This window comes from Chanodichthys erythropterus, chromosome 2, assembly GCF_024489055.1.
Source record: "Chanodichthys erythropterus isolate Z2021 chromosome 2, ASM2448905v1, whole genome shotgun sequence".
Lineage (NCBI taxonomy): Eukaryota > Metazoa > Chordata > Actinopteri > Cypriniformes > Xenocyprididae > Chanodichthys > Chanodichthys erythropterus.
Genome location: NC_090222.1, coordinates 22,694,604 through 22,710,654, shown reverse-complemented (window position 1 = coordinate 22,710,654; position 16,051 = coordinate 22,694,604). Strand labels below are relative to the sequence as shown.

At 34.4% G+C, this 16,051-nt stretch overlaps 1 protein-coding gene across 2 annotated transcripts; it reads right to left on the bottom strand.

The window, feature by feature from the left end:
• Window positions 1-1,637: 1,637 nt before the first annotated feature.
• On the bottom strand, window positions 1,638-15,917 carry bnipl (BCL2 interacting protein like). Of its 2 annotated transcripts, XM_067405039.1 has the most exons (11): window positions 15,829-15,917; window positions 15,637-15,689; window positions 11,796-11,876; window positions 11,644-11,714; window positions 11,190-11,441; window positions 10,890-11,081; window positions 10,711-10,813; window positions 10,470-10,601; window positions 5,334-5,420; window positions 5,120-5,218; window positions 1,638-3,434 (listed from the first exon to the last, which is right to left on the bottom strand). In XM_067405039.1, exons 2-11 carry the CDS (start codon window positions 15,678-15,680, stop codon window positions 3,410-3,412), a joined length of 1,086 nt encoding a protein of 361 aa, XP_067261140.1. In that variant the 5' UTR covers window positions 15,681-15,689; window positions 15,829-15,917; the 3' UTR covers window positions 1,638-3,409. The 2 variants fall into 2 exon arrangements, with proteins under 2 accessions (XP_067261140.1, XP_067261146.1); XM_067405045.1 differs by lacking the exons at window positions 15,637-15,689; window positions 15,829-15,917 and adding an exon at window positions 12,722-12,863 and having other exon boundaries at window positions 1,639-3,434.
• Between the last annotated feature and the right edge of the window lie 134 nt (window positions 15,918-16,051).

Here is a 16,051-nt window from a genome sequence, read left to right as displayed (position 1 = left end):
ATAAGTGATTCTCTACAGATTTTTTTTTTATACTGGTAAAAGGGTTAGTTCACCCAAAAATGAAAAGCAGTGTTTTGAAAATCGGCCATCACTAGATATTGTTGAAAAGTCGTTATTTATTTTTTTTGGCGCACAAAAAATATTCTCGTCGCTTTATAACATTAAGGTTGAACCACTGTAGTCACATGAACCGTTTTAAATATGTTTTTACTACCTTTCTGGGCATCTGAAAGTGTTAATTATTTTGCTGGCAATAGAGGCCTCACTGAGCCATCGGATTTTATCAAAAATATCTTAATTTGTGTTCTGAAGATGAACGAAGGTCTTGCGGGTGTGGAACGACATGAGGGTGAGTAATAAATGACATAATTTTCATTTTTGGGTGAACTAACCTTTTAAAAGTGTCGTCCTATCCTGATAGCAATCAGTTAAACGGTCTAAAAGTTTTTTTTTTACATTTATCAAAATCCAATCATTGTATTATTTCATTCGGACCGAATATAATGTCCTACCTACATATTAACATTATGCTTTTACATAGCCTCACGGCTCCTGCGCCCTGTTAGACGCTCTGCTGAGTTTATACCAATATCTATAGTCCAGTTTATACAGACAGGCCTCAGTCATGGAGCACATCAAACAAACAGCAGCCACTTTTTACAGTTCCTACCGAATCAAAACAAGCTTATCACGTCATAACTACTAAGAGAGGACAACCCGTGACGTTCTAACCGGAACTGTTCAGTCAGACTCGGAATTATGCGTATCCATGTCAACAGCATCAACACCGGAATTAATCTGCAGCAGTCAGGTAGGCTACAAATTGTTTACGTTCATTATTATTGTAATGTTATGTACTTTGAGACATGAGGTAGTTTAAGGGTCTCTTGTGACGCTTTGCCGAGAACAGGTGTGTTTGTGTGCGGGTGCATTCCTGTGTTTTAGAGGAGGCGTGGCTTTGGACGGCGATTTACAGGGTGTGTGGGATCATATGTTTTCAATGCTAGCAGGCTAATGTTAGCATTTCCCAGATCACTCCCTGCACCTTTTTACTTAAGGAACTGTTTTTTTTTTTTACTACCGTAAAAAAGTTATTTTTCTTTGATCTTTGCTTTGTGTCTTATTAAACCGTACACTTTAAACTTGTCCACGGCTGCAAAAAGTACGTTACACAGGCTCTCTTACAGTTGAACGCTCGTCACAAATGCAATAAATATGGATTTTAACAGGATTATCTTAATACTACACTGGGCTGTTCCTTGACTTGGTGTTTTTGTTTACCTTGTCATTCACGTTTGTACAAATGTAAGCCTTAAATTTATGGGCGAAGAAATCAAAGCTGATCCCTAAATCATGTTTTAACATCTACTGTAACATTCATTAGTAAAGCAGCCTGTGCGCAAGATTGCGCAAAACACCTACAGAAACAAACAATGGACCTTTGGCACAAAGATTATTTATGTCTCACACCGGTACAGACCACATTGCATTTTAATTTCCTTTTCTAACAATGGCTTGAAAAACAGTTAAATAGTCTGTTTAATGGACTAATTGTGCCGATGTTTTTTTTTTTTTTTTGATGAGATATTTCACTTGCTAAACATGAGACCGAGGCAGAATTTTTTCCACTCTTTTATTGAATTTATACAAAATAATTGAAATAGATACCACAGATTCTTTAGAGATGGGACAAAAAAAAAATATCCTGAGAAGTTTATTTGATTCATAAGGTTGCACAGCAGACTCATTTCAAGTCAGTGTTAATTAAAAAAAATAATGCTTATTTCATAATCATGATTTGAAGCTCTAAAGTTTGCAATTTTTAAAAAATATTATTTGCCTACTTTTTTTTTTAATTTATTTGGCTATTAAAATATAATTTTTTAAAAAAAAGTGTGTTTTTTTTTTTTTTTTTTTTTGCATTTAATACATGTATTGCATATCTTTGTGTGTGTGGCAACAATTCCATTTATGGATCTGAAAACCATTGAATCCATTCTGTAGTTCATTCATTGAAGTGAATTATTTGCTTAGACGAATCCAAAACATGAACTTTCTGCTAAACATTACTGACTCATTTATAACATTTGGCACATAAAGCGTTACAATGGGAATCTTGTTATTTAACCTTCCAGTACTCTCTCTGTTCCTGTTTGTAACTTCAATGCATAAAGAAAAATGTTTCACCTTTCAGCTACCTCACTTCCTCTCTCTGCCAGTCCCGGTTTCCTGAAAGGCGCAAGAATATTTCCATAGCGACTCTCAAAAAATAAAATAAAATCCCCCCTCCCACTATTTCCTCATTACAGTTAATAGTGAATAAAACAGTAAATCACATCAGATGTTTAATATAACCCTTTATTTCCTTAAATATTGTAGAAAAGACATATATGTGGTATATATGTATGCAGTTTGAAAGCTCAGGTTGTTCAAGTGTGGCCTTGTATAAATATTTGCACACAGGAGTCTATTAAATGAAAGCACATTCAATGGGCCACTTTACAGGCAGCAGCAGCAGCTGAATATTAGAGAACATTTCCCTACCTTATTCCAGAAGAAAACCAAGACCTATTATATACGTAACAAATATGTACAGGTATAAATTGAATAACGTGACTCCTTACAGCAATATTATACACTTTGTATTGTAATAGCTGTCTGATTTTGCATTAAAAGTTTGAGCGTTGCTGCATTTGCACTGATAACATTCACGATTAAATGCTCAAGTACAGTGTATTTTACAGAATATATCAAAATAAATTCAATAAAACAGTCAATACCACTTTACAGAAAAGACAAAAACCAGGTCACTTAGATGCAAACACAGTATTTTGAAGACTTTAAACCATATATGAATGATGGTTCATATAGGTTTCAGATAACATATTTCTAATAAAACGTTGTAACCATTTAGTGCAAATATTAAAATAGAGCCATGAAACAACCTTATTTAATCTAATATTTACCCTAATTTGGGTATGTTCACCACAAGTCAAAAAAGGAAATGTTTTTATTAAAATATCTAGTAAGGTTGTTTATGTTTAACTTTTCACGCTTAAATATAAAAGCTTTTATGAAGGGTGTGTTGTTTGATTTTGTAGAGTCTGGGAAAACACTGCACATTTGTTTGTTTTTGTGTAACAGTTTAAATGCAATGACGTAAAGCAGGCTTTCATGTTGTTCGCGGATCTCTCCTGACCCACCTTGTGGCTTGACACAGCTGTGTCTCTCTGAAGGACAACACTGTCTTTGTGCATTTCATCAAAGAGTTGTCTGGTAGGAAGCGGTTTTTCTGTCATTAGGACATTTGCACCTAAAGCTTGACCTTTAACCCGAGCCAGCTCCAATTCCCCAGTGTTACCAAGTCTGTACAGTATGTACACCTCTGCCGTCTTTCCATCAGACACCCTCACCTGTTCATCTGCTCATCATACCTACAGAACAAAAATCACTTCTATAGTTACCATTTTTATTTAGTTAAAGGGTTTAGCTCACCCAAAAATTAAAATTCTGTAATTCACCCTCATGTCGTTCCAAACCTGTATGACTTTTGTCACTTCATAAAATTGAGGTTAAACCACTGGAGTCACATGGAGTATTTTATTGATGTCTTTACTACCTTTCTGGGCCTTGAAAGTGGTCGTTGCGTAGGCTGTCAATGGAGGGACAAAAAGCTCTCAGATTTCATTAAAAATATCTTCATTTGTGTTGCAAAGATGAACGAATGTCTTACGGGTTTGGAAAGACATGAGGGTGAGCAATTTATGTAATTTTCATTTTTGGGTGAACTAGTTTTTAAAACAATTAAATTTATAATGAATAAAATGTATTGATTTATGTATATTATTAAGAGAAAAAAGTGACAGGGGTAGCAACTCTGGAAACTTTTTTCATTTAACTATAACTATTTTTTTATTTATATGAAACATTACATAATTAAATTTATTGATCAAATGTATTTATAAAATACATTTAATGATAATTTTAACGTAAATTATATGCAGACAACAATTTCACTGGTAAATAATTACATTCATTATAAATAAATAAATATAAATATTTATTTTATGAATACATTTTGTGAATACATTTAAATTTAATAACATTTATTCATAAAATGTTCATTAAAAAAACTATAAATAAATTACTTTATGAATACATTTTACGAATACATTTAAATTTATTCATAACATTTATTAATTACAAAATCAATAAATATTCATTTTATGAATACATTTATCAATACATTTAATCAGGTATTGTTTAAAAAAAAAAAAAAAAAAAAAATATATATATATATATATATATATATATATATATATATATATATATATATATATGAAACTAGTGATATTAAGTTTGAGTCAAACTTGTATAATTTCCTGACCCTATTTCTCCCTCTTTTGCCCATCATATCTGGTAATTTCTCTTTAAACAATTTACATTAAAATGATTAATAAATATTTATAATATTTATTTATTAATTAATATTTATGAATACAATTTACAAATAGATTTTATGTAAATTATTTAGAGTGGAATTATTAGATATGATGGGCAAAAGGAGGAATAGTGTCAGGAAATTAGTTTGACAAAGTATTTTTGTTTTTATTCTTTATTTTAAAAAAATTACTCGAAGAATTTATTTATAAAATATTTAAAAATGTAGGTAACACTTTACAATAAGGTCTCATTTGTTAATTAACTAATTAACATTAGTTAATGCATCAACAACAAGCAGTATATTTTTAAAGCATTTACTGATCTTTGTTAATATGCATTAGTAGAAATATAGTTGTTCATTATTTGTTCATGTTAGTTTACAGTGCATTCAAATCAAATTTTGTATTCGTTAACATTGGGTAATGCCATTAACTAATGTTAAATATAACTTTTGATTTAATAATGTATTAGTAAATGTTAGAATTAACATTAAATGCTGTAGAAGCATTATTAATAGTTAACTGCATTAGTTAACATGAGTTAACTATTGTTAACAAACCGAAACCTTATTGTTAAGTGTTACCAAAATGTATTAATATATTTTTATTTGTATATATTTTTAGTTCAGGTATCAAATAATGGCAGAGCACTAATGTGGTTTGATGTGGACACTCACTCTCTGATGCAGTCTGGGATTTGCAGCTGGTCCACAGGAACAAACTCTGCCAGTTCCTGCAAGCTGTGGATGAAGCGCATCTTCCTGCTAAATTTCTCACTGCAAGAGAGAGGGAAACAGCTCAGACCGAAGGGTTTATATAATACGAAACGTCTAATAATGATTATGACATCTTGACCTCTGTTTGCTGAACAACCGATCAATCCGTGCTCACCTGATGAACGGTTTGATGACGGTAATTACAGCTCTCACGTACCAGGCCGGGTGAACCACAAAAAGCCCTTTCAAGTCTTTCCTTAACCTGCAAATGAAAAGAAAAGAAAAGAAAAAAAAAAAACATTTAAGACCCCAATAAGAAAAGCAAAGGAAAATACTTTGTGTTAACACATAAAACTATTTTGTTTCCAATTGCACGATGCCAGCAGAACATGACGACACAAGGGAGCAATCGCTGACTGGCACTAGCACCAGCACCACCCGGACCCGTGTGAAACCATGAGAGGCAGGGCGTTGAATCATGGGACACAGGCAGGCAGAAACTTGGAGATGACTATGTGTTATTCCACTGGTTTTCTAGCCCAAAATAATATAACCATTTCCCTTTTTCTTTTGTTTTGTTTCTTAGATATGTTATTTAAGGGGTAAGGCTTGAATGGCTCAAAGACAAAACACTTTATTCTGATCTACATAATAGAGTCCAACACTATGGAAGCTCGTTTTTGCCATGAAATAAAAAATAAAAAGGTAATTGCAACTTTTTATCTTAAATTCAGACTTTTTTCTAAGAATTGCGAGATATAAACCACAATTGCGAGTTGTAAAGTCAGAATTGCGTGATAGCCAGAATTGCAAATTATAAAGTCAGAATTGCAAGTTATAAAGTCAGAATTGTGAGATACAAACTCACAATTGCGTGTTATAATGTCCATTTGTGAGGGAAAAAAATACTTTTTTTTTTCAGAATTGTGATTTTATATATCAAAATTCTGACTTTTTAACTCGCAATTGTGTTAAAAATGTCAGACTTGCGAGATGTAAACTCACAATTCTGACTTTATAAAGTGCAAATGTGAGTTTAAATCTTGCAATTCTGAGAAAAGAAGTCAGAGTTGTGAGATAAAAAGTCGCAATTACTTTTTTTTTTTTTTTTTAGTGGCGTAAACAAACTTCCATAGAATGTCTGAGACTGTCAGCAAAAATATTTTGCATTTGTCTATTTTGTCTACATTGTCTATTTTGCATTTCCAAACATATAAAATTAAATCAAATTAGGCTAATTCTACTATTCAATTACAATTATATACATTTTCTAACTTTATTTTTTATTTTTTAATATTAACATTTAATTGAAGTGTTGAATTGAAAAAGTTTCATGTTTTTTAATATTTGGTTTGTTCGCCCCTCAATCCAAAGTGTACCTTTTGTACAAAAAAGCTGACGGGGTCAATCTATCATTTATTTATAGACATTTTTGCTTTAAATACAAAATGCTAATTTCATTAGAAATCATTAGAGATTGTAAATGCAGTCTCAAAATTTTAGACCCCACTGTATGCTTTATGAAAAGGTCAGTGTTTACACTGAAACTCTAAATAGAGTAGCTAAAATTACAGAACTGCGTCTCAGGGGTTTCCCGTTAGATTCAGTGGTATTTACATGGACTTCTATCAGTTATTTTTTTCCTCCTTGATTCTTGTGAAGTCAAGCCTGACAGTGTTTGTTTGTGTTGTTTTCTGTTGCTGTCTGTAGTCAGCAGCATATGAGTGATCCAAGAGGAAACTTCATGCAATGACGCAATGGAGCCAGTAGGAATGACAAATCAGGCTTTCGAGAGCATCCCACACTCCTTAGTTCCTCATTTCCCAAACTGATCTCACATGATAAGCCATAGAAACAACCCTGAATTTTCAAAGCATACAAGTTCCTCACATAGAACATTTGTGAGAATTACCTGTATATAACTGTGAAAATGCTATGCTAGAATATAAAGAATTTAATTATGAATTTACCATGGTATTTCTTCGACTGGTCAATAATCACAAAACAAACCCTTTTGGTATCTTGACCTGATCCTGATCACCCTGTTGTGTTGTGTTGGGATAATGACTATACGTTAGATAAGCACACAGTGATATTTTTTTTTATTTTATTTTTTTATAACATATCCATTTGTGTGACGTCCACTGAGAACAGCCACACTGGCCTTGGAGAGCCGACACAGGAGTTATAAACCTTAAGGAAACTAATCCTCAATGAAGTATGCAATCTAAAAATGTCTAAATATAGCAACCCTAACAAAAAAAGATGACAGCTGAGAACTGGTCAAAGGTTATCTTGGGAATGTCTGGAAGAACTCGATAACATGGCCCTGTATGTACGAGTCCACAACATTCCTATCATATTTCATACAAGGGGCATTAAGAAAGAGAGAGAGCTGAGGTGGGATCTCATGTTCAACGGGAACTAAACTAAAGGACAAGAGCGCCACAGTCAGAGCAGCTTAGACACAGACGCCCTCTTCTGGAACTGATGGAAATTTCATGAGAAATCAAAATACAGTTGGGGTTTGGGTGCTTTCAAATATTGTGAAATATTATTATTATTTAAAATAACTGTTTTCTATTTGAATATATTATAAAATGTAATTTATTCCTGTGATGGCAAAGCTGATGGCATTACTCCAGTCTTCAGTGTCACTTGATCCTTCAGAAATCATTTTAATTTGATTTGGTGCTCAAGAAACATTTCTTCTTATCATCAATGTTGAAAACAATTGTGCTGCTTAATATTTTTGTGGAAACCATGATCCATTGGTTTCATTTAACTTAAATATAAACATGTATAATGTTACCAAAGATTTCTGTGATATTAATGTTTATAATCAAATATACACACTTAACAAATTACAGTATTACATTAAAAATATTATTTATCATATCTTGTTCAGGGGAGTATATATATTTTGACCAATAAAATGATCTTTAGAATGAGAACATACCCTCCCCCGATATCACCTGCCACCAGTTAGCAAAATCAAGTAGCTTTGTTTTGTTTCGTTTTTCCAGGCTGTCTCTCTATTGACTAACTGTCCAACCACAACTTCCCATTTCAAAAGCAAACATGTCAAGATAATAAAAGAAAATTTCAGTCATCAAACCATTCCATTGAGTCTTTAAAAACAATGTGAAATAAAAAAAATTACCAATTCATTTCTTAATCAGAAAAACAAGGTTTGGTTTCAGAATCATAATTGACTTCAGTAAAATCTTTTTTGTTAGCCACATGGGTGGAGAAAATAGACAGGGCCGGATTTACCTCATATTGTGACAAAATAACTATCCCCCCGCCCCACAATGTAAATAAAATAAATCAATGGATGGGTTATTATATATTAAAGGGATAGTTCACCCAATAATTTAAATTTGATGTTTATCTGCTTACCCCCAGCCAGGGCATCCAAGATGTAGGTGACTTTGTTTCTTCAGTAGAACACAAATTATGATTTTTATCTGCAACCGTTGCCATCTGTCAGCCAAATAATGGGAGTGAATGGGAACTTGCATCAATAAGAGTCGAAAAACATGCACAGACAAATCCAAATTAAACCCTGCAGCTTGTGAAGACACATTCATGTCCTAAGACATGAAACGTTCGGTTTGTGCGAGAAAACGAACAGTATTTATATCATTTTTAACCTCTAATACACCACTATGTCCAACTGCGTTCAGCATTCGCTTAGTGAGGTCTGATCGCGCTCTGACAACGGCAGTGATGCCTCGCGCATATACTTCAACGAGTGCTAGACATCAAATGCTGAAAGCAGTTGGACATAGTGGTGTATTAGAGGTTAAAAATTATATAAATACTGTTCGGTTTCTCGCACAAACCAATCATTTTGTGTCTTAGGACATCAATGTGTCGTCATGAGCCGCAGGGTTTAATTTGGACTTGTCTGTGCATGTTTTTTTTTACTCTTATAGATTGTGTAACCACTGACTTGCATTATAAGACTGACAGACCGCAACAGTTCGAGTTAAAAATCATCATTTGTGTTCTACAGAATAAACAAAGTCACATACATCTTGGATGCGCTGGGGGTAAGCAGATAAATATCAAATTTTCATTTTTGGGTGAACTATCCCTTTAATATTCTACCAAAGGCTCAAATGGAGTATTTGACCAGTGAAAGTAGGACATACATGTTTTGTAGTTTTGTCCGCCATTAGAATGGACGCATCTGAGGCAGTAAGTGCATCGCATTATGTTTTCATCAACTTACAGGTTATAAAGTTTATTGTAGCTATGCGAGTGCTCAGTTTTTGTAATTTGTCAAAAATCTCATGTTATAAAAGACAAGGTTATTTAAAGGATTGAATACGGAAGGCGTTCTGGCGGAAGCTAGATATTTTACTTCATAACTTGTTAAATATAGATATTTATTTACACAAAGACATTGCTTCAGAAGGCCTTTATTAACCCCCCTGGAGCTGTGTGGAGTACGTTTATGATGGATGGATGTGGATGGATGCACTTTCTTCAGCTTAATACTCGTGACCCCTGTTCACTGCCATTATAAAGCTTGGATGCGTCAGGATATTTATTAATATTTCTCAGATTGTGTTCATCAGAAAGAAGAAAGTCAAATACACCCTCAAGCCATCCTAGGTGAGTAAAGCTTGGGCTAATTTTCATTTAAAAGTGAACTAATCCTTTGACAGTATTAACTGACTCAATGACAAATGATAGACTAAAACTCAAATCTCTTCCTCAAATACATAAAACATTAGCCTTTATATATATATTATATATATATATGAGAGAGAGAGACAGAAAGAGAGAGAGAGATTCATGAGTAAAGAAAACACTTTACTTATTCAAACAACCAGTTTTTTATGTACCCTTGCAAACAAGCAGAGAGGTTCCAAACTGTGTGCGGCACTTCATTCACGACAGTTAAGAGGTTTGACGGACATTTTGAGGATCCAATGAAGATACATGGTTTAGTCGCAAGCTCTTTTAATAAATTATATTGGTTAAATATTTGCAAAACCTACAGACACACGTAAAGGGTGACCAATAGTAATAATTTATGGGGGAAAAGATACAAAATATGGATATATGATTTATATAGTAATTGTCTTACACTGTTTTACTATTAGAGTGAAATAATAATAATAATAAAAAAATAATAATAATTTTAAAGAAATATTTATCCTAATTGTAATATCGCCAACAGAAATGGAACCCTGATGCATATAATTTCAAATTTTCCTCAAAAATGGTATGTCTTATGAATGTCATTTCCTGTTGTCTTTAAGTATAAAATTGTTAAACTTCTAGTATAGCTCACCTTCTATCAATGGACATGTAACACTGTCGGAGCCACTTAATGCCAGGCATCTTATTGCGAGGGGCCATTCCACACAGATACACCAATATGTAATTCTCAGACACCATCAAGTCCAATGTGCCAATAATGTACCTAAATCCAAATAAATCATTAAATGTGCATTTCCTCAGAATAAACATTTAAGTTCCAAAAATGTATAATTGCTTGTAGAGAAAATTCATACCAAATCATCAGGTTTTACCTGAACAGATTGTCCATCACATACTCGTAGTGTTCTGTTGTATTTTCTGGAAGGTAGCAGGCAGTAAACATGATAATGGCTGTTGAGCCATCCCCATAATACCCTATAAAAAAAGGTCAATTTAGTTTGTAATTATTCAGTAAAGTATATTCATCTCAACTTCTTCCACAAAAGCTCACCTCCGTGGGAGAGAACTTGGAGGTACGGCTCCAGAACGCTCATGTTGACTTGGTATTCTTGGCCGCCAATATGGAATCGTCTCCATCGCCGCCCGTTGCTGTCCACCTGATCCAAGTCTAAGTGTCCCATCTCTGCGTGCTCTAGTAAACTTGCTTTTCTGATCGCTGCTTTACCCATCCTAGGAAGATCATCTGCAATGACCACAGTACTAATAGTAAACCATGGTTGCCCAGTCCCATACCTCAGCATGTGATCCCAAGGGAAACAATAAACAACACAACCCCAAAATAACTGAATACCTTCCCACTCTAAGTCGTGCATGCTGTCTGGGAAGTTGCAAGATTCGCTGTCTGAGGGGGTCTCTAAGGCCTCTAGGTTAATGTCCAACTCTAGGTCATCATCGGCAGATGGTGAAATGGCGGAAGCGTCAAACTCATCTGATTTCATGCTCCGGTCAACAGAGGTTTTGTCCAGCGTTAAACTAAGTGCTGGTGCCACTAGTCGCTTCTTCCTCACAGTATTACCTGTCAGGGCCAGGCTGGTCGGTGGGACTAGTGGAAAGAAAGAAAGAATGATCAAGCATTACAATGGAAAATACAATATATTCACTACTGTTCAAAAGTTTGAAGTCAGTCAGTAAAACTGTTCAAAAGTTTGGGGTCAGTCAGTAAAACCCCAAACTTTTGAACAGTAGTGTGTATACATACAAGTGTCAAATTATATCTATTTTGGCCAGTAACTAAAGGAAGTTACCAGGCTTGTTTCCCTCAGCTCCAGGGCTTTCAGGTTCATCGCCAGGAATCTGTGTGTCCTCAGGAAGGGGCCTACAAAGATAACATTATTTTATCCCATTTGCACTCAAGATGAACATAAATACGGTGCATGTACCTGTTGGTGCAGATTACCTGGGAAACTCCTCATCCTGCCATTCCTCCCGGAGCTCCATGTCGGGGATGAAGGCCGATGTCTTGCCGTATTCTAAATGCCTGCATGAATAAATTGAAAATGTAAAGGAAGGTACAGGGGCTTCTTGGTCCATACATTACATTTTTATTAATTATTAACCATTAAATCTTAAGGAAACAACTTACTCCTCAAGATAAAATTCCAGGTGTGTCTGTTTAAATTACAAAACGGGTCAGCACACGAGAAACGTATAGAAAGTATTTAATGTGCAGCCACTTGGAAATGTTTCTAACTGAATTCCTGCAGTGAATGACGGAGACTTATTTAATCGTTGATATTTTATAAATGTTTGTATCACCTTGTGTAATAATTTTAGCTGCAAAACAACAAAAAAAGAACAGCATCAAATCTGTATGTCTCTCCCAGTTCCCTTTATTTTTTAAACTTGCTGTGAAAGTTTAATAAGTTTAAGTATGGGTCTTACCCATTTTTAAATCCAAGTTTTATATTTCACTGCCTTCTTTGCTACTCGATGAAATGCAAAACAGCATACAGCACGCAAACACACTCACAAAACTAAACATAAACAAACAAAACACCCCATTGTATTCATATCCATTATGAGGGGTCCAAAAATTTGTTGAAACAATCCAATAGGGACACTTTTTGTCCTGTCTTTGACCAACACTGACATCTTGTTGTCAATAAAACGCATCTCTGGTCTTAAGAGCAGAGGTGAGGAAAGTTTTTGGAAACAATTTTGACATATGATGTATAAACACAGATCTATCTTTTTTCATAGATAGATAGATAGATAGGCGTAAGTAGTAACAGGGCTGTGTACACTAGAAAGCTCGCTAACGCCCGTCACATCGCGCTTTATGGACACATGTAAATAATGTCAATGTAAACATGCTAAACTCACCTTTTCAACAACTACGTAGATGCGCCTCAAAAACAAATCGTTTCTTCATTTGACAATAAAACAAGTACTACCTAAGAACATTACAAGTGCTATAGTTAAATTTATGTACTATAGGATACTGATGTAAAACTTCGCTATGTACCTTTCCTTCACAAAGACGAGGGCGACTATCTACCTCACTAAAGCAAGTACCTTCATGCCAAACATAGAATTCAGCCAATCAGCGCGCGTCACACCTGATGACGCAGCCTCCGCACCTGAGAAAGCTGTTTAAACACAAACCTGCAGTTGTACGCGTCCTGTGTCAGACCAAGGCATCAAACCTGTGCTGATTTAGATCCATAAAACTCCAATTGGTAAAATAATAATAATGGGCCAGTTGTTCAAAAAGTTTAATCTGGATCAGAATGATCTGGATTTGGAAATCCCATGTTTTGCTATCTAGGATCAGGTAATCAATTTTACTTTTGTGCTGGTTTTTCAAAGAAAAAATGGATTGGATCACCATGATCCAGATACACACTTTTCCAGATTACCAAATCTGGATTACCAGTGCTCTATGGCGCCCCTAAAGGGACATGATGATAGAGAGAATATGGGTTTTGAATTAAATATAATATTTTTGTTGGATATTTACAGCTGTTTGGAGATTGTTTTATGGCACCAAAATCTTTTTTACTTTACAGTAGGTTACCAAAAGGCTAAATATGTAGGTTAATGTCTACTTCTAATTAATTTAACAGTTAAACTAATCAAGAGCAAAACAAAAAAATGTGTATGTGTATTACATTTTCCTCCTGGAATCCACCTTGAAATCCTACCATAATCCTGTTTTTTTGGATCAAAGTTATCCAAATCCTACTGACAAGTTTTGAACAACACAAACTGAAGGTTTGATCTAGATTAAAACTAGGATTGGATTCCGTGATCTAATCTGATTTCAAATCCCTTTTTCCTTTTGAACAACCCCTTTTCAAGATTTGATCCAATTCAATGGTTGAAATCCGATCAGATTACTTGTGAACAACTGGCCCAATATTATTAATAAAAATTGCACGACAACAATAGTTTCCGCTAATGTATAGGTCTAAATAGGCCTACAATAGAATTAAAAGCTTATGGCAATTAATGTTTTGTCCTTAGTTTACCATTAGTCTGTCATATTTCACCAAGTTAGTAGCTTGCCATAAATGACTGAATTTAATACATGTGTGATGTGCAAAATTTGGTTATTTTGTCAACATTGTAAAATGTGACGTTGATGATGGTTTGAAACCATCATGTAGTAACAACTCTTTATTTACTGAAGTCAATGCTAGATTTCTCAAGATTTAAAATAAATATATGACATTCATTTTAAAGTCTGACAGTGTTATTTAGAAGTATCCATTGAAATATGGAGCAATTTGTTAGAAAATTGGAAGTAGCAGGAGATGTGGCAAAACATAGATGAATACCTCTAAAATGAACAGATTTATCCAAAATATGTACTATATCTTAATGTTTAAACTTTTTTTTTTTATTCTTCATGTTCCTGTTTTTACCTCAAGTATTTCTTTACGTCAGCACATGTGACCAGAAAATCTAGTTTTGTTTTCAGCTGATTCCAGGCAGGCAATGAGCCGGTGTGCTTCTGTTGTCAACATGACGCCTTCAGTCATATGTCGCATCACTGAACCTGTTTCTGATGTTACCACTAGCCCGTAACACCAAATTCATTCAGCTCTTGATTGTATTGTCTGTAACCTTTGTACATTATACACTATTGTCCAACGAGATTGCTCAGAGATTATGCATTATTTCAAACATCACCTACTCTAACATATAGAAGGCAGTATGTTTTTACTAAACAACTGTTTCACTGTGTTTTGTGAAATCTCAAGCTCAGTTTTGAACTAACTTAGGCATTATCAGATGTCAATACATTTTAAGAAATATGTAGGGCATTTAAAGGACAATGTATGACAACTGTGGAAATCTAACCCTCATGACACCTCCAATGTGAAGCATGACAGTGTATACTGTTTCAGCAATTGTTCTTGATGCAACTCTTACAAGATTTAGTAAAGCAATCGCCTGTTGTGAAAACCTTTGTCCCAGCTTGTAAGAAGCTTCAGCAACTCATTATGTAACTTAATGTATTAAGGATACAGGCATTATTAGATTTAGTCATATCACAGAAACACTGAGTGTTTTTATGACACTGTTTCATGCATACTCTTCTTGTCTGGACATGAACATGGAATTTGGTATGGAAATTAACAAGTCAAAAGATCTATTCTGTGGATTATAGTAGCATTGTTATCACATAGAAGCTTTAATATAATCTCCATTTTACACTCTAAAACTATTAAAAGTAATAATGACATTAGGGTTATTATAGTAAAAGTATTTTCTGCTTTAAAACAATTTAAAATACATTTTTGAAGATTTCCATTTTTAACTCATAACAGATGTGAAAGCCTTGTTATTGTGTTAAATGTAAATGGCAGAAAATCTGATGATCTGTCAGGTGACAGGATACGGGAGGTAATGTCTTTCTGTGTGGTTTTTCTTAAATATTAGTCAAGAAGTTTGGCAAAAAGTGCCGGAAATCAGTTCAACTGCAACTTCCCTTTTCTAAAATCCTCTTTCTAAATAACCAAATTTCTCTCTTGTCCTACTGCTGTCCACTTCACAGTGCAACAACTTGTAAATTCATCTCCGGTTTGTCCAGTACAGTATGTGCTCATGGCCTCTTCTGGTACTTGTTTTGATCTTATAAATGTGTTTGATCATGTATTAGTAACTGAAATGTTTGAAAATGGAGGCCACGTAAACATTACACCTTTCATTGTACAAATCCATTACTTTATTAATGTTACTTCAGTATTTAGGGGCAGATTTGACAACAGGCAATCTAAATTTTGACTCACCCATTTTGCAGGTATCCTTCCTTCTGGTCTGAGTAAGTCCCCATGTCTAAAGTCTTTAAAAGAAAGTGTCTAGATTAGAAATGCATTCAGTGAACTCAGTTGATGACCATGACCTGAGGTGGTTCATGAGCTTCGGCACAATGGCAGCCAGTTTCAGTGACTGTATCTTGTGTCTTGTGTTAGGGAACTCACCCTGACTGTCAGTACAGGTTTTTCAACATTTCTGACTTCTGCTGACTGAATTGACTGTCTCCCATTGGTTCAGCTGCTTTCAGCACTTCTGCTCCCCCACAGGGAAGGCTGGGAAGGTGGAGGAAGACGCCACAAAAAGGCATGACTTCATGGTCCTAATACCCTTGAAGTTACAGGCCTCTCAAAAAGACAACAACATATCTTATGATTATTATATTCTATT

Coding starts and splice junctions, on each gene's coding strand:
- bnipl (XM_067405039.1), bottom strand. CDS start 15,680: ATGGGGACTTACTCAGACCAGAAGGAAGGATACCTGCAAAATGG. Junction 11,442..11,643: donor AGCTGAGGGAAACAAGCCTG/GTAACTTCCTTT, acceptor TCTTTCCACTAG/TCCCACCGACCAGCCTGGCC. Junction 5,421..10,469: donor TACATGTCCATTGATAGAAG/GTGAGCTATACT, acceptor TTTCATTTGCAG/GTTAAGGAAAGACTTGAAAG.